An 18,062-nucleotide genomic window follows, 5' to 3' on the forward strand; every position below is an offset into this window, starting at 1 on the left:
TTGCACTTAAAAAAAAAAGAGTGGGCTAAAAACAGCTAACCTACCTCACAAGGTTGCTTGAGGATAAAATGGAGGAGAGGAGAACCATGTTAGTTGCTTTGAGGTTCCCCACTGAGAAAAAAAGCTGGGTAGAAATGAAAATCAGTAGTAGTGGTGGTAGTGGTGGTGTAGTGGTTAAGAGTGGTGGTTTGGAGTGGTGGATTCTGATCTGGAGAACCGAGTTTGATTCCCCCACTCCTCCACATGAGCGGCGGAGGCTAATCTGGTGAACTGGATTTGTTTCCCCACTCCTACACAGGAAGCCAGCTGGGTGACCTTGGGCAAGTCACACTCTCTCAGCCTCACCCACCTCACAGGGTCTCTGTTGTGGGGAGGGGAAGGGAAGGTGATTGTAAGCCGATTTGAGTCTCCCTTAAGTGGTAGAGAAAGGCTGCATATAAAAATCAACTCTTCCTCTTCCTCTTCCTGTTGTTGTTGTAGTAGTAGTAGTAGTAGTACATTTTTATATAAAGAAAATGGAATGAGCCACAGGGCAGATCTGCCTCATTTAGGACCAGGTTCTCAATGTGAATCTCTTGCACAGATGCTTTTGGTCTTTTAACAAACATGGACAATCTTAATCCAAAACATCCTGGGCCATGCATAGTTTGGTGTTAAAGAACAGAAGACTTATGTCCTACACAGCTTTTCAGCACAATTCCCCCCCCCCTTATCTGAACATGATGAGTGGGATAGACTTGCCATCTCTCAGAGTTTCTTTCTCCTCACTTCCTTCTAATGTCCAATGTTACTGCAAGGTGAGAGAGGGTGTTACTTCACTGTGTGTTGCCCTACTCCTCCTCACATTATTGGTTACCAGTAACTGGGGTAATGCAACACACCCATGGTGATGGCATTATCTGACACACTGGGTCAAACTAGGAGTTGGGAGACAGTAAAAGGACAAGACACGGAGCAATAGCTGTGGATAAGAACATAAGAAAAGCCATGCTGGATCAGAGCAAGGTCCATCAAGTCCAGCAGTCTGTTTACGCAGTGGCCAACCAGGTGCCTCTAGGAAGCCTATAAACAAGACAACTGCAGCAGCATCATGACTAGTATTCATTTGGACAAGTAGCTATGGATAGCCCTATCTCCCCTGAACATGTCCACTCCTCTCTTAAAGCCTTCCAAGTTGGCAGCCATCACCACATCCTGGGGCAGGGAGTTCCACAATTTAACTATGCGTTGTGTGAAAAAATACTTCCTTTTATCTGTTTTGAATCTCTCACCCTCCAGCTTCAACAGGTGACTCCTCATTCTAGTATTATGAGAGAGAGAAGCTTCTCCCTGTCCACTCTCTCCATACCATGCGTAATCTTATAGATCTTATCATGTCTCCCCTTAACCACCTTCTTTCCAACCTAAACAACCCTAAGTCTTTCAACCACTCCCCATAGGACAGTTGCTGCAGTCCCCTAACCATTTTGGTTGCTCTGTTCTGCACCTTCTCAAGCTCTGTAATATCCTTTTTTAGGTGTGGTGACCAGAACTGTACACAGTATTCCAAGTGTGGTCTCACCATAGATTTGTACAAGGGCAGTGTGACAGCAGCAGTTTTTTCTCTGTTCCTTGTCTAATTATGGCCAGCATGGAATTTGCCTTTTTCATGGCAGCCGCACACTGGGATGACATCTTCATCGAGCTATCCACTACCACCCCAAGATCCCTTTCTTGGTCTGTCACTGCCAGTACAGATCCCAGAAGTATATATGTGAAGTTGGGACTCCCCCCGCCCACAATATGCATCACTTTACACTTGCTCACAATGAATCTCATTTGCCATTTTAATGCCCATTCCTCCAGTTTGAAGAGATCCTTCACAGTCCATTTTTGTTTTAACCGCCCTAAATCATTTGGTGGCATCTGCAAGCTTGGCCACCTCACTGTTCATCCCCAACTGCAGGTCATTGGTGAACAGGTTGAAAAGCACTGGTCCCAACACAGATCCCTGAGGCACCCCACTGCTTACATCCTTCCATTGTGAGAACTGACCATTTAATCCTACTCTCTGCTTCCTATTTTTTTTTTTAGCCAGCTCTCAATCCATAAGAGGACTTGTCCTTTATCCCATGACTATGAAGTTTGCTTAGCAGTCTTTGGTGGGGGACTTTGTCAAAAGCCTTTTGAAATCCAAATACACAATATCCACAGGCTCATTCCTGTCCACATGCTTATTGATACTTTCAAAAAACTCTAAAAGGTTAGTGAGACAGGGCCTACCTTTACAGAAGCCATGTTGGGTTTTGCTCAGCAGACCTTGCCCTTCTATATGCTTGACAGTTGTATCTTTAATAATACTTTCCATCAATTTACCTGGAACAGACGTTAAGCTAACTGGCCTGTAATTTCCTGGGTCCCCCTGGATCCTTATTTATAAATGGACATTACATTGGCCATTCTCCAGTCCTCTGGTACAGAGGCTAATCTAAGGGACATGTTACATATCACTGTAAGAAGTTCAGCAATTTCTCATTTTAGTTCTTGAAGAACTCTAGGATGAATACCATCTGGTCCCTATGACTTGTTAGTTTGCAGTTTGTCTAGACATTCCAGGACTTCCTGCCTTGTTACCACTATTTGCCCCAGTTCCTCATTCTCCCCTCCCCAAAACAACTGTCAGGAAAGTGGATCTGCCTTATACCTTCAACAGTGAAGACAGAAGAGAAGAATTCATTTACTTTCTCGGCAATTGCTTTATCCTCCCTTAGTGTTCCTTTACTCCCGTTGTCATCCAATGGTCCAACCATTTCCCTAGCTGCTTTCTTACTCCTAAAGTACTTAAAGAATTTCTTATTGTTGGTCTTGATGTGTTTAGCGATATGTCCCTCAAAATCTTTTTTTTTTTTGTATCTCTAATGGTTTGCTAACTGATCAGAAGCAGGCTGCTCAGCGTACCTGAAAGCCGGCATTTCAAGCAAATGTTTCAACAGCCCCAAGGAAATCTTGACTCTGTTTTCCGTTACAGGCCTTAGGTTCGATTTTCTTTCCCCCCTCTTCCAGAGCCATACTCAGTTGTGTTCTCCTTTTTTGTTTGCCTGTTGTCAATCAGTGTTAAAATGCCTTCGTTGACTGTGCTTGACAGTGGAGCAGAGTCATAGGCAAGAGAGCATGCGATGTAGAACTGCGAGCCGCAATAAAACACAAAGCAAGTATTCAGTCTAGCAAATATTTTTGGGTGCAGGATAAGAGCCAGCAGTAGCTTTGCCGAAGCGAAGCCGGGTGCCGGCAATCTCTGCAGCAATTAGATTTAATGGGACATAAGCGCTTCTTTCCTCTGCATTTCCTCTCCCCTCCTTTTCTCTCTCCCTCAGGCTGAAAGGAGGAAGGGAGGTAGGCAGAGGGGGAAAGCAAAGGGTCTCTGACGTCAGGCTTGCCCTATAAAAAACCCAGAAAGAGAAGGGAAAGCAAAGCTTGAGAGCCGATCCAGTGCACCAGCAAGGATGCCAACCCCAAACACTTCCAGTTCCTCAGCCAGAGGTTTCCGGCGGGCAGTATCCGAGCTGGACTCCAAGCAAGCGGAGGCTATTCTGGTAAGAAAGGACCCTCACCCCTTCCAATCTCATCACAGGCAACCAGACAGACAGAAGAGAGTTCTACCTTTATTTCTAGAACATGTTTCTATTCAAGGAGCTGGACAAAATCAGTAGTTAGAAACGTGCTGGATATGGTGCTACAAGTACCATGGTATACAATAGCAATACAGCTGCCAATTCTAAAGGCAAAAGTATAAGGTTAAAGGGAAAATGTGATAGATTGGCAATGATGCATTACAAAATCAGCAGTTTCAGACAGAATAATAAGAGCTAGGCTCAAACTAGAATAAAGAGAAGGGGATTATTTATTACCGCTGTCTAAAGCTGAGTAGCTGGGTCACATTGCATTAATGTGACAGACTGACAGGCTGTCAGTGAAATCAGTGGGTTTAGACGGGAGTAACTCTTTATAGGATTGCGCTGTGTTCTATTCAGTGCAGTAGAATCCAGTGCCCTTTTTGAACTAAATCCACGAGACACTAAGAATGCGGATGAACTTATTGAACATGTTGCTATGCAATATTGCGATCTTTTTATTTCTCCCTCTGTGACTTGGGAAATCGCATGTCTGGTTTATATCAGAATTTTGCATACAGCAGATATGCAATGACAAAATTGCGGGGTGGGGGGGGGGGAGAAACATATGAAAACTTCATATCTACCCGAACAGGATTGATTAGAAGTCTTGCAGACTCTGCCAGCCAGGTTGGTAACGCATGATCATTGGTTTCCATTGCCTAACCATCTTGTTTGCTGGATGTGATCATGTAAACTTTTTAGCTTTTAGCATTCTTCTTTTTCACATATGGCAGCTGGGTTGATTCACAAGTGAGCTACATCAGTTAAGTGCTTGCATATGTGAATGGACGAAGAGAGAGAGAAAAAAACCCATCACAACCAAACATTTTAGAGGTGTCAGTTCATACATTCAACAGCCAGTTGTCTTGTATTCATGAGTCATCTAGTGTATAGAAATCAAGTATTGCACATGCTTATCTAAACCAGGCCTCTAGTCTAAGTTGCTTACTCTGGAGTATTTTAATAGAGTTCAAGGAGATATCAGAAAAATTACTCCATGCTGAGAGGTGGAGAATTTCTGCTCTGGATATGAGACGTACGATGATCTAACATGAATGTAAATCCTGGATGTAATATACCCTAGGTATCCTCATCCAGTTGTGGAAATCATATTTCCTCCTGTGTAAAAGTGGTATTTTTGTAAGAAATTTGTAATGAGCAGGAGCAAAAATAAAAACAAGCAAACAAAGAGCACCCCAAACCAAAAAAAAAACCCCACCTTGGAGGTAAGACGGCTTTCCTTTTCTCTCTCTCACCCAAGTTAGAACACTGGGCAAACGCCTTCCGAAATTGATACGAGTCCTTTAAATGATCTGTGATATGATACTGGAATTTGCTATACCAAGGAAAAAAGGTACATTTGATTGCGCCCAAGCAGCTTTTCATATCCTGGGCAATGTGTGCAGTTTTGAAACTTGGCTGATATTTACTTTCCAAATAAGGCTGCTGGCCAAAATAGCAGGAAATAAATGGAAAAGAATATTGTTATTTGTATTCATATAAAAATCAAGACAAGGTTGTCTTCTGCCAAATGTAAAACATATGTCTTAACACTTTGGATGTAATTCAACAAGTGAGGCTTATTTTCATAAGCATCCTAGTTTCCAAATACTTCAATCCATGTCTATTTTGCTGCCTCCCTAAAAAATAGAAAGTAGATTTTTTTTCTTTTGCACAAATCTAGACAAAGAAAAACTACATGGGAGGTATGTGAGGCAGACTGTTTTAGAACTGTGCTTTAGTATGAAGTGATAGGCTTGTAAGTTCAAGTTCGGGCAGTGAGGAGGAGTTTGTGTTTCGTTCCACACCTCATCTTTTCCTACTCTTTGATCAATGCTGTGTATTTTTAAAATGTATAACTTGAGAAATTCCCCCCTTTTTATTTTCCCTGCCATGAAAAGAAACCAGGGAGTTGGAGTTAAGACATGTCAGACTACTTGAAATGCACTTCAGTGAGCAGCCAAATAATTTATGCATCAGTCACATACCCTGCTTTCTTACAAGGAGTTCCAGATGGTGACCAGTTTATTTTTGCAACAATCCTGTGGAGCAGTTTCGGTGGAGAGACAGTGGGCTGGATCCAGGGATCCATGGGTACAAGGATCACATATCTTTTCTTTGTGCCCCTTCTCCCCAGTTGTCCTTTCTGACCCATTAAAATTTATTCCTGGGGTCACAGGACATGCACATGGGTTGGAGGCTATACAGTGGAAAGGGATGAAAACTTGGGTTATAAAGGGAACTAGGGCAGTGCCTTCTGTGGACAGATCACTGGTCTTGCCCCAGACTTTGAGCTTCTTTGGTGTGCACTGATCTGAACCCAAGTTACTCAGTTGAAGCCCAATACTTTCCCCCATTATATAAGACACGTTTTCAGATAGGGAGCTTTAGTCATTGTGGACCGGGGCCATTTCACGATACCCACTAATGCGGCATTTTGTGGAGGTGAGTGGAGCACATCTGGGCAGACGTCTTCTTCCGCTTGCAACCAGTACTCTTCTAAGTCTCCCCTCTTACAATACTCTTGGCCAGCAAAACCCTGCCAATGCTGGGTGAATGGGGCAACTTCCAGAATCCATAGAATGCAAATGTGCTGTCTGTTCTTACTTAATTTTCTCTTAGACTATACTTGGGAAAGGCCCTTGCAGCAAGACAATCCTGTGCCTGATAATGGCTCCCCAGTCCCTTTCAAGCTGAAACAATCATGCCACAATTTGCAGCCCCCTCCCAAGGCTAAAACAGGGAGGTGAACTGGTGCTGTTAGGAGCCTCATGCCTGATCCTTTGCACAGCTACCACCATGCAGGAAAAGTATAAGACCACCTTTTCTTCAAATAGGAAGTTGATTGGAGCAGTCAATCAAATGAAATGCAAACATTCCAGATTGATTGTCTTACCGACCACAGCCTTTGTGCCGAAGGGAATCCACTAAAATCACTGAAAGAATTCCAGACGTAATGGGTTAAAGACGGCATGTTTGACTTTAGGGAGATGAACATTGTTTCTTCTGTGTTGAAAAGAGACCAGACATAGGAATGTAATGATGTATAATAACCTGTAAAGGTCTGTAGTCCCCAAATGGCCACCATATGACCTTTAATAAAGTGTTACCTTGAAAGAAAGGTTTCAAATGTATTGTTAGCAAAGCACAATGATACCAGCTTCGGGCAGTTCCCTGTGTGGAGCAGCTGTCTTGATTTATATTCCCTATTGAACAGGGTGATTTTTTTAAAAAAAAGGAATGGATGTGCTGCACACTGAATTCTTGATGCTGCTTATTGTTTTTGAGTTGATTTGCATTAGTGCTTATCTGCCTCCAATGGGAACAGTAGCATGCCCTCAAAATCAGTAGAAGCACAAAAGACGTTGGATGACGCCCTGTATTTAGGGGGTGACATACTTTAAGAGCTGTAGGTTACCCAGTTCTGTGACTACCAAAAAATTTCACAGGATGGAACAGCCATAAACCCTAACCTGGATGGCCCAGGCAAGCCCAATCTTGTCAGGTCTTGGAAGCTAAGCAGGGCCGTCCCTGGTTAGTATTTGGATGGGAGACCACCAAGGTTGTCGAGGGTTACTACGCAGAGGCAGGCAATGGCAAACCACCTCTGAACATCTCTCACCTTGAAAACCTATGGGGTTGCCATAAGTTGGCTGCAACTTGACGGCACCACAACAGTCATGAAGAAGCTGCCAACATCATACCATTTTCTCCAGAGTGTTGAGCATTCAGGATTCAGGGGTCTCTGCCTGAAAAAGCATACCTCTTGTGGGTGTTGGCCATTACCCTACGACTTATAAAAAGACTGCCTTCTCTCTCCAAAGATAGGGAAATGTAAAAACAGATACTAGTGTTCTGTCAATTATTTTAACTGTTTTAGTTCTTCCCTTCATTTTAGGGAAGTGAACCAGCATAAACATTCAGATTTAGAATTTGGATTTTTTTAAAATGAATTTCTAATTATTTGGAATTACATGAAAGTCAATAGGAAACAGCCATTTCCCCCTGAAACAAGGCACACTATTTTTTCCCTCAGCCTTCTGACAAATTTCCCAATGCCTGTGCCAACCCCAAATTGCTGAGCATTCATGGCAGGCGCCCAACAAAACTACAATTGCCAGGCAGCAATGCCCAGTCCTCAGGAAATGACTGCTATCTGGGTGTTCAGAACCTTGAATTAGAATTCTGTCCAACAAACCTTAGCCTTATTCCTAACATGCATAGTGAAAGGGTCCTAAATAAAATATAAAATTTCCTTATTACTTGTCAATTGAATTGATCTATGAATCTAACAATCCTAAATCTTATTCCCGAATATAAAACAAATGTATACTTTAAGGGATAGAGTAGGAGTCAAATGTAGGATGAAATACAAAGTCATGGTTCATCAGGTAGAGCATTAATCAGGAGCAAATGGTCAGGGGACAGCAGGAGGTTTCTAAAGAAGAGTTGGTTTTTATATGCCGACTTTCCCTACCACTTAATGAAGACTCAAACCAGCTTACAATCGCCTTCCCTTCCCCTCCCTACAACAGACACCCTGTGAGGTAGGTGAGGCTGAGAGAGCTCTAAGAGAGCGGTGACTAGCCCAAGGTCACCCAGCTGGCTTCATGTGGAGGAGTGGGGAAACCAGTCCAGTTCACCAGATTAGTGTCCACCACTCATTTGGAGGAGTGGGGAATCAAGCCCGGTTCTCTAGATTAGGGTCCACCACTCCAAACCACAGCTCTTAACAACCAAACCACACTGATATGCCCACTTTTCAGTTTGAAAGGACCACACAGCTATGCCCACCTTTCAGTTGGGAAGGACCAATGTGAATGTGCTTTCTGCTGTCTATTCTTTCCTTGGGATTCCATAAGTGTATACAGACATCAATCACAGGTTTGCTGCCACCCAGTCCCTCCTCTGTTAGGAAAATCATGGGAACACCAATCAGGAGACACTCAGCTCTCTATCCCCTCCACTCTTGATGCCAGGTTGTCTACAGAATATATTTCACTTAAATTTCTCAGGCAGCCCTACCTGCTTTGTATAGGGGTCAGTGGATTCCAACTATCCAGAATTATTTCAGATATTGGAATTACAAAATTTGGATTAAGAAATCTGGATATGGCATTTATTGGTGAATTCTAAATATATCTGAATCCAAATTGTGTGTGTGTGTAAAGTGCCGTCAAGTCGCAGCCGACTTATGGCGACTCCATATGGGGTTTTCAAGGCAAGAGACTAACAGAGGTGGTTTGCCAGTGCCTTCCTCTGCACAGCAACCCTGGATTTCCTTGGTGGTCCCCCATCCAAATACTAACCAGGGCTGACCCTGCTTAGCTTCTGAGATCTGACGAGACAACCGTAAAATTGCCTCATCTTTCCCCCCCTCCCCCATGCCATGGACTCAAGGCAGATTACAGTTCAAGAGGACAACATGTAAAATTTAAGCACAATTTCTAGGATTTATTCACTTGTTCAGTAATTCATTTATTTAGGTCAGCAGTTCCAAAACTGCTCCACGGAGCACTGTGTTCCACGAAACATCTCCTAGTGCTCGATGAAGAGACTGGAAAGAAAAATACTACTGTCATTCGGTTTAGTATATAGGTGCTAGGTGAAAATCAGTGTTCCGTGACAAATTTCTCTTCTGAAAAGTGCTCCGTCACTCAAAATGTTTGGAAACGGCTGATTTAGGCAATTGGATGATGTTAGGATTCTGGAAAATTTGAGCTGCGACTTTGAGAAAGATGCTTTGGCTAGAATATTGAAAGTGGTATGAAATAGGTTTTGTTGCTCTTAGGCTGTTACCGCACTAGGTATTCCCAGCGATGTATCATTTGGAAATGTTATAAAAAACATCGCTTTAAAAGGGTTTTTGGATGCCACGGCTAAAAAATGGTTGGAAGACAGCTAAAGGGACCAAACAAAGTGCGAACAGTATTTTTTATAACTTTCAAACTCTCAATACATCGGTGGGAATACATAGAAAGTGCGAACAGTATTTTTTATAACAGTTTCAAACTCTTCATACATCGCTGGGAATACCTAGTGCGGTAACAGCCTTAGTGTGTACATTTGTCTCACTATTATCTCTTTCCAAAGGTTTTGCAGCTGTTAGAGTTTTTCAAGACCCCATATGACCGGAGACCAGCTGAAAGAAATGAGTGTATACAATGAGGCAGCAATGTCTCTCTCATACCATAACTTAAAAACCATTGACCATCTTGTCTCTTTCAGAATGGCAAAGGCAATAAAAAAGTCTAACTTAAACAAGCAAACGAAAACGACAGTCATTTTCAGGCAGCCCTCCAAAGAGAAAGAAAACAAAATAAAATGCATCCTCTTTAAATCCATGTTCAATTGCATCAGTAAGCATCCTTTCTCTTGAAGAGCAGCGAGCTGTAGAATACTTGTGGGGTCAGTGGCTGATTATGTTTGTGGCTGACATTTTAACTTACCGTGCCTTGTTCAACCTATGTAAAATGCTAAATGCACATTTAGGAAAGAACTACCCTGCAAGGGCATACATTTGACAATTAATTATCGCTGATACACTGCTCCTAAGCAAAGTTATTTATTTATTTAAAACATTTACCAACACTGAAAGGTAACATACTTACCAATACTTACCAATGCTATTATTCCACAGTTGTAGTTCTTTACTTCCAAGTAAACATGTCTAGAATCCCTGTCTACAATATCAGAATTTCAGTAAAGAGATTTATTAGAAACATAGACGAGTATCATATTGTCTAATGTACTTAGGGCAGTATTTATTATTACATTTTTGATATGCTGACTTCTACTCAGTTCGGAAATTATCCAATTATGGTTCTAGTAGAACGTATTATCACCCTCCCCCATTTCAATAGCACAGCTGCCGAAACCTACTCAGCACTTCCTTTGTGTTTGATGCAAAAGATAATCCCTGCTCCGACAATTTATTTATTTCCTTTTCAACGATGTTGGTTCCTAAAGCAGGACAGGTTAGACCTCGTATTGTTTTGTAATTCAAGGTTGTTGTTTTCTTCCACCAAGAACTTCTTCAGTATATGAATAATACATTACTCAGTTCCTGTAGGGATAATAAAACCCACTGCCCTACACTACTGGGGAAAGAGCATGCAAGAGATGAATGGCAGTGACCCGCCCAGCAGCAATGTTCCCAGTTGCACACACTACCCAAGGGTGCATGAGCATTGGGAGGGCTGGCAAATGCATAAGGGGGAAGAATAAATGGGTAGTGGTGGGGAGAATGCAAGCAGGTGGGCAGGGAGGTGTGAGTGGGGGATGCAGTTATGGGCAGAGGATGGGAAGAGAGGGGACTCCAGGCACTCTGCCCAGGGCCCATAGGTTTGCCAACCTCCAGGTACTAGCTGGAGATCTCCTGCTATTACAACTGATCTTCAGCTGATAGAGAGCAGTTCACCTGGAGAAAATGGCCACTTTGGCAATTGGACTCTATGGCATTGAAGTCCCTTCCCAAACCCCACCCTCCGCAGGCTCCACCCCCAAAACCTCCCGCTGATGGCGAAGAGGGACCAGGCAACCCTAAAGGTCCGCCAAAACCTGGAACCCGCTGTGGCTAGGCTGCTTCTCCCTGCAAAGCTCTCCTTAGTTTCTACATGGTAAAAATGGAAAGGATGAAGCAACGTTTCCTTTACTCTTCTTGTACTTCATGGCTGTTTTTCCTCCTTGTACTTGCTCCAGTCACCACAGTTCATTGGTAGAAGACAGAGTCTCATTGAAGATGCCAGAAAGGAGAGAGAAGCTGCTGCTGCTGCGGCAGCTGCGGCTGCTGCTTCTGCATCTGACACTGCTGAGTCAACTGAGGCCATTGTCTTTGAAGAGAAGGATGGAATGGCCATGTTGAACCTGCTGTTCACTCTCAAAGGAGCCAAGACATCATTGCCATCCCGGGCACTTAAAGTCTTTGAGGTGAGCAGTGTGATGTTGCCTTTTTGCTTCAACCAAGGGTGCCCTTTTAGGTGAAAACACAACAGTCCATATGTTCTCTAGATGGGGGGTGGTTTAAATTAAGCTGGCGGCAGTTCCAGCCTTCCCTCATGATGAATTATTAACCTAGAACCAAAATCACCAGAATCAATTTCCTCTTTTAATTTAGCGGGAAATGGGAATCAGACAGGGATACTGGAATCATTCTGTTTTGTTTGGATATATTATTGCTGTAAGACTTTTTGTTTTTCCTACTTTCATTGTTGCCCTGCCCTGGATAATTCAGGCTACCCTGATCTCGTAGATTTCAGAAGCTAAGCAGGATCAACCCTGGCAAGTATTTGGATGAAAGACCTCCAAGGAATACCAGGGTCATGATGGCAAACCACTCTTGACTTGAAAACCCTACCAGGGGTTGCCATAAGTCAGATGTGACCTGATGGCCAAAAAATAAAAAAATAAAAACACTTTTCACTGCTGATATTAAAACTCTTTTTACAGTATTTCATAGCATTTTAGAGACACATGTGCCATGCTACACTATATTACACCATTTATATATGATTGATGCAAAAAACCAGGTGAAAATTTTAATAGTACTGTATTACAAAATGAATGCAATTATGCTTTGAATGAACCCATATCAGAATCAGTGATTTTTTAAAAAACAACTGGAAGTATGTTCATTGAAAGTGGTAAAATCCCTAGGCACAGACCAGACCAGATGCTTCCAATCCAGGGAGAGAGGAAGAGCCGTGACTCCAAGTGGCCACAGGTAGTTGTGTCTGAATTACTGGATGTCCTCAGCATAATGGCCCAAAAAGAATCATCAGAATGTCATTAAAGTGGGTAAAGCATTTTAACAAAATGGGTAAAAAATCAGATTAACAGCCCCCATGTTTCTCCCTTAAAAATCACTGGATCAAAAATGGCCTTAATAAAGGAGGCAATCTAGAGTTGGAGAGAATCAGTTGCTGTTCCCCTGATTGGCACAAAAGAAACCCCTCAGAAATTTTATCTCAAATAGTGTTAATTATAGATTTTCAATAATGGATATAATTCTATATTGAAAACATAGATATAATGACTAACCAAAGTTCATGTTTATAATAGTTTACTAGTTAAGATTTATGAAAATAGATTAGCTATCAAGTATCAACAGTTTTTGGAATACTAGCCAAGGGGTTAAAATAGACAGTAGAGTTAGCTTGGGCACAGGCAAAGTACAAATTGTAAAACTTTCCCTATCTGTCTTTTCCCTTTTCTTTTTTCTGTACCCCTTATTAAAAATGAATAAAATTTTTTATTAAAAATAAATAAATTCTCAGGCGCTCCACGTGGTGAGAGTAGTTGCTGATTACTCACACCAAAGGCTTATGAATACTTCCCAACATGTGCCTCAGCACCAGAAGAGGGTATCACTTATTTTCCAGATACTTTAATAAAATTACTAGTCATCCAAATGAGAAATTAACTGGTGAGGCGGCATGAGAACCCCTTCTCTTAAACGGCCTCCATATAATTCAGTGGAGATTGATACGAATGGAGAGACTCTCCTGGTTTATCACGAAGGGAGCTTCAGAAAAACAAACACCAAAACATGTCAGGCTCCCACAGCGAGAGATTCATTTCCATTCCCTGGCCCCTCCGGCACTGCAGGTACAAGATATGAAAACAGACGGGCGTAATGACATTTGCCTCACGATGAAACAGGCTGAGGGGAGGCTGGCTTCACTCGGCTGTTTTACATTACATACAACTAAAGTAAAGGTAATGCAATCAGATCTGTCAGATTAATGCTAAGGTATTGATTGTTGGAGGGGGCAACATTATAGAGATGCATTAGAAAACATAGGGGTAAATTGAATTTGTTGGTGCCATTGCCTTTGTTCCCTTTTGTCTATCTATTTCTGATTGAGTAAAAATTGCAGTCTTTTTCCTTAATGAATTGCTCGAGAGAAACTGCTTTAACTCCTCTAGAAATGGGTATTAAGGATCAGTTTTCAGTATATCAAAAAAGGACTTGGAATGTCTATGAGGAATTTGGCACCAGAGCCAACGAACCTTCCCCCCAGAAAGAATTAGGGGATAATGAATTGTGACCTCTATGGACGCCCTGGTACAGAAGGATAGATTGCAAAGAAAAGTAAATCCTAAAATGAGCTTGCTATTGATAGCAATCCACCAATGGGATTGCTGTTCAGAAAAGCTGAGGAATCGCTTGAGCATGAAGGCCAACCATGGTTATGGGAAAACCTATCCTGAGACTTAGGCATAGCAAGAAATCTTTTCCAAGTTGGGGCCACAGCAAGGAAAATGATTGGATGAGAGATGTCAGAGCTGGGAATATATCAATCAAATTTATCAATATGGTGGACTGACCAATCACGTGCCAACACATCAAAATTTCCAGACACAATGGTTTTGCACCACAGAAGCACAGACTGCCATTCATATAAAGGTGTAAGGTCAATAAAAGCAACCCCTGGTTAAAATTACCATATAAAAATTGATAAAATTGTAAAATATTCTAACAATTTTCTCTAATAAAGTTCTGCGTATTTTCATAGCAACTGCGCAGAACTTGGCAGTTTGGAGCATAAGCTGAGGGTCTTCTCCTAATAGGAGCTTCTTTGCCAAAAGCTCAACTGATTCTTCAGGGAATTTACCAAGTAAGGGGGACTGGGAATATATCTAAAACACAGCTGAGGAGAAAATGGCAAAGAAGCAAAAAATGAAATGATGAACAGGGAACAACAGGTTCTGTTAATTAATTCCATTAATTAAGGAAGAAACAAAGGTGAGGCTCTTAGAAACTATGCTATACTTGAATTGGCCAATCCAGGGAGCTCTTATTACCAAGATATCATAGAGGCTACATATTGGGGGTTCCTGTTTCCCACTATATTGTAAAAGTCTCACTGAACATTTCTTTCAGTAAAACTTTTTTCAAAATTTCGATAAATACAGTTTAAATAAAAGCAACAGGCCCCTGTACACCCTGGATAATTCACAAGGTCATCCTGGTCATTGCACCAATATGAGAGCACAGAGCTCTGGCGAAGAACATCAAAAAAGACACAAGCTACTCCATATCATGAAGATTAGTTCATATCTTCCGTTTGAGTTTTGAAGCAGGACAGAAATTAAGCTGAACAGCCTGATAGAGAGAAAGCCTGGCTTCTGTTTATAATGCTACCACAGTACTTTGGTTGACAGCTAACACAAAATGTCCCCCAGCATTACAGGGTAGGAGTACAGCACTAAAGTATCGAGAAGACCTATGCCTGGTAGAGAGTAAGGAGGAAAGAACATTTTCCCATTTTCAAGAATCATAAGCTCTGCTATTTCTAATAGGCATGTTAATATCATCATCATCATCATAAACCTTTAATGGCATAAAAAATATTACAATTGTTACAAAAAGAGATCATAAAACTTAAAATCAGTGAAATAAAACAAAGAACAATATAAACAGATATCAGAGCTTGCAAGTTTTTGCACTTACATCACATCCACTAGAAAATTGGCAACACCCTCAGTGAATCATTCAATAAAAATTGACATTTTACTTTATTAGACAGGTGATGTTTTGAATATAACCAAGTTTTTAACCATTTTCCATGGGATGTTTTGTATAGAGAACAGTCAAACAGTATGTGTTCAATTGTATCCAGGGAGTTGGAACCACAGGGACAAATCCGTTCCTGTATTGGGATTTGGTGGTACCTTCCATACAGCATCCTTGATGGAAAGGCATTGACCTTAGCAAGAGAGAATGCTCTACGGAGGATAGGGATATCTAGATTGTAAAAGTAGTGGGGGATACTGTCAATTTTATTCATAAGACCCAACATTGCTGAAGAGCAAACATAAGGTTGGATTGGGTGCATCTTTTGAAGCTCCATATCTAAGAGACGTTGTTTAGTAATTTTAAAAATGTGGGCTTCAGTAGTTGGAGCCAAATCTTCCAAAGAAACTCCGATAGATCTTATTTTGGTCAGAATTATACAATCCCAGGAGGTATTGTGAAGTTGACATGTTAATATATGGGTTGGGAAGAAAAGGGAATAAGAATAATTCTGAGTGGCGCACAAGAAGGAGTTTCGTCTGAATGAAAAATGGGTTAGGATGAGTGGTCATTTCAAGGAACTAAAATTTGTAATTTGACCCAAAAGGTGGATTGAAGGGTAAATTAGAAACTTGAGAAAATTTGAATCATTCCTAACTCTGTTGAAGGGGGCACAGCTATTGAAATGGCACCAGCTTTGGCAAAGGGGACTTTTTATTAGAAGCCTTCAGAGGGCCGGTCCAGGGGTCACAGTGTTGATGCCCCACTGAAAAGGGCCTGAGAAACAACTTGTTGGGGGTGCCATATGTACTGATGGGGTTACACACATGTTTCCTCAATAGGGCAGATAGCACCTACATTTCAATTAGGGAAAATGGCACAGGGGGAAAGTACCTTTCCCACATGTGCCATGGTCCTGATCTGAATTGGGCCACAGCGTGTCTGGGAACTGCGTTTCCAGTGGGGGACTTACAACTCATGTCTGACTGAAAGTCCTTGTGGCAGATCTGAAAGTCATGTGGCAGACATTTCTAATGTGTAGTTTGGCTGTCAAGTAAATGACCCATTCGTGTGCAGTCCACATGATCACATTTCTCCCCACAATCATAGAGGCAAGCACACAAACAAACGGAGAAAAGTTAGTGTGAAACAGACTGAACGCTCAGAAGCCAGCAGACGTTTCCAGGGTGAGGGTTGTTCCTTTCCAGCAGATGCAATCACAGAAATGATTGCCAGTGCTACATGTACACAGTGCAGTTCGCATGCTATTTTTTCTCCATGTGGTCATGTACCTGAAGTACACAAGTGGTAGAGGATGCTTAGCAGTGTGAGCTGGCCTTCAGTGTTGCAAAACCTGACATAGCTTTTAGAAAGAGACTATTTTGTGAGAGGAAAAGTCCTTAATCTTTCCCTTGACTGCCCTCTTCCTACCACTTAACTCCCCCCATGCTTCTCCCACAGCTGAGGATTGGTCTGGGTTGTCTGGGAGGCAGTTATTGTGGAAAGCGGCATGTGGGTGGGGACATTTAGCATTTCTCCTGTATTCTAACAACTCTCCTCTGTAAATCAGCTCCACCTGGCGCTGCTTTGCAGAAGAAACAGTATGTCTGGGGTTCAAAGGCAACAGGTGGAGATGAAATGGGTAGTATTTCACTTTGCATTTTAAATTCAGCACCTTGGCCAGAGCATACTATTGGGACTGTTATAAAACTGGGTAGAAAATCTGTCCACTTTCTTGGAAACTTCTGAACTAGATAATAGCTAATTGGGTAATGCTCACGGCATGTACTTTCTCTTTCTAGCTGTTTCATTGCCAGCTCATTGGGGGAACAGAAGGTTAACAATGTGAGAGACCGAAATGTGATACTTTAAGGCCCCCAACCACCACATGATGCCTCTCGCATTTATTACCAGAAAATATTTCCATACCATTTCCCAAGAAGTGAAAAATTACAATACCACAATTTGGGCCATTGCTGAAGCTTTTGTGATTTGGTTGTGTAGAGCGCTGTACAGTGCCCGTGTGGTATCACTCCAAGAAAAAAAAAGAGGCAGTTCTAAGCTAGGAAAGCGCTCCTGGCAATGCAGTAGTTGCCAGACAGCAGCTTTCTGGAACTAGATCCCTTTTGCATGGGAGATCTGGCTCTCCTGCTACCTCCTTTTCTTCCCTCTGGTATCCATAGCTTTCTTTTTCTCTTCGTTGGTTGGAGGAAGAGTGGGAGGTCCATATGGAAGGTCAGATCAAATTTCCCTATCCCCTTCTCCATAAAGAAGCTGGTTACTTCAGAAAGACAGGGGCAAGCAACCATTGACCACCCAGCATGAATACTTGGAAACTATTATAGTCTGTAATGGGGCAGGGAGTGGAGTCCAGGCAACAAATGTAGCACGAGAGCTGAAGGGCCTAGGATTGCTGTACCGCCTGCCAAGTACATGACGGAGGGCTTTCAAAAGGAAACTTGTGGCTACGGTATTAAAATTCAGTGACTTTGGAAGAATTGTTGGTTGATATGCATTCCTCTCTGAGAGGTGAAGTGCTTCTTGTTCCCCCTTTTTGAAACCCTCACAATTTTTTCCTGTTACCAGTAGCTGAGAGGAGGTTTTATATATTTCTTTAAACCCCACATTCTGTCACCCTTGATTGTGTCAGGAGAAAGTTTCCCTTTCCTCCCCCCAGGTGAAATAGAGAGGCTTCGAGGCTGAAGCTGATTTTAGAAGTATGAATATAAAATGAAGTTTGTTATTTACAGAAAGGTTATTAGGTTGATAGCTTTTCTTCAAGAGAGGCTCAACGCTTAGATGGTTACAAACAGTTCAAAACCTTAGATGGTCACAGGCACAGTTTCTTCTGGTTACTCAGTAACAAACTCAGATGTTGTTCAAAATTCACA

The 18,062-nt window shown here is 42.0% G+C and overlaps 1 protein-coding gene across 1 annotated transcript in view; it reads left to right on the forward strand.

Moving 5' to 3' along the window:
* Positions 1 to 3,464: 3,464 nt before the first annotated feature.
* TH (tyrosine hydroxylase) overlaps positions 3,465 to 18,062 on the forward strand; it is a 40,851-nt gene continuing 26,253 nt past the window's right edge. Inside the window, exons 1-2 of the mRNA XM_056851326.1 lie at positions 3,465 to 3,572; positions 11,355 to 11,582. Of these exons, the coding sequence (XP_056707304.1) occupies positions 3,483 to 3,572; positions 11,355 to 11,582 (318 nt within the window). The 5' untranslated portion in view covers positions 3,465 to 3,482. The remainder of the gene's footprint in view (positions 3,573 to 11,354; positions 11,583 to 18,062) is intronic.

The sequence above is a fragment of the Euleptes europaea genome, chromosome 6 (assembly GCF_029931775.1).
Source record: "Euleptes europaea isolate rEulEur1 chromosome 6, rEulEur1.hap1, whole genome shotgun sequence".
Classification (NCBI taxonomy): Eukaryota; Metazoa; Chordata; class Lepidosauria; order Squamata; family Sphaerodactylidae; genus Euleptes; species Euleptes europaea.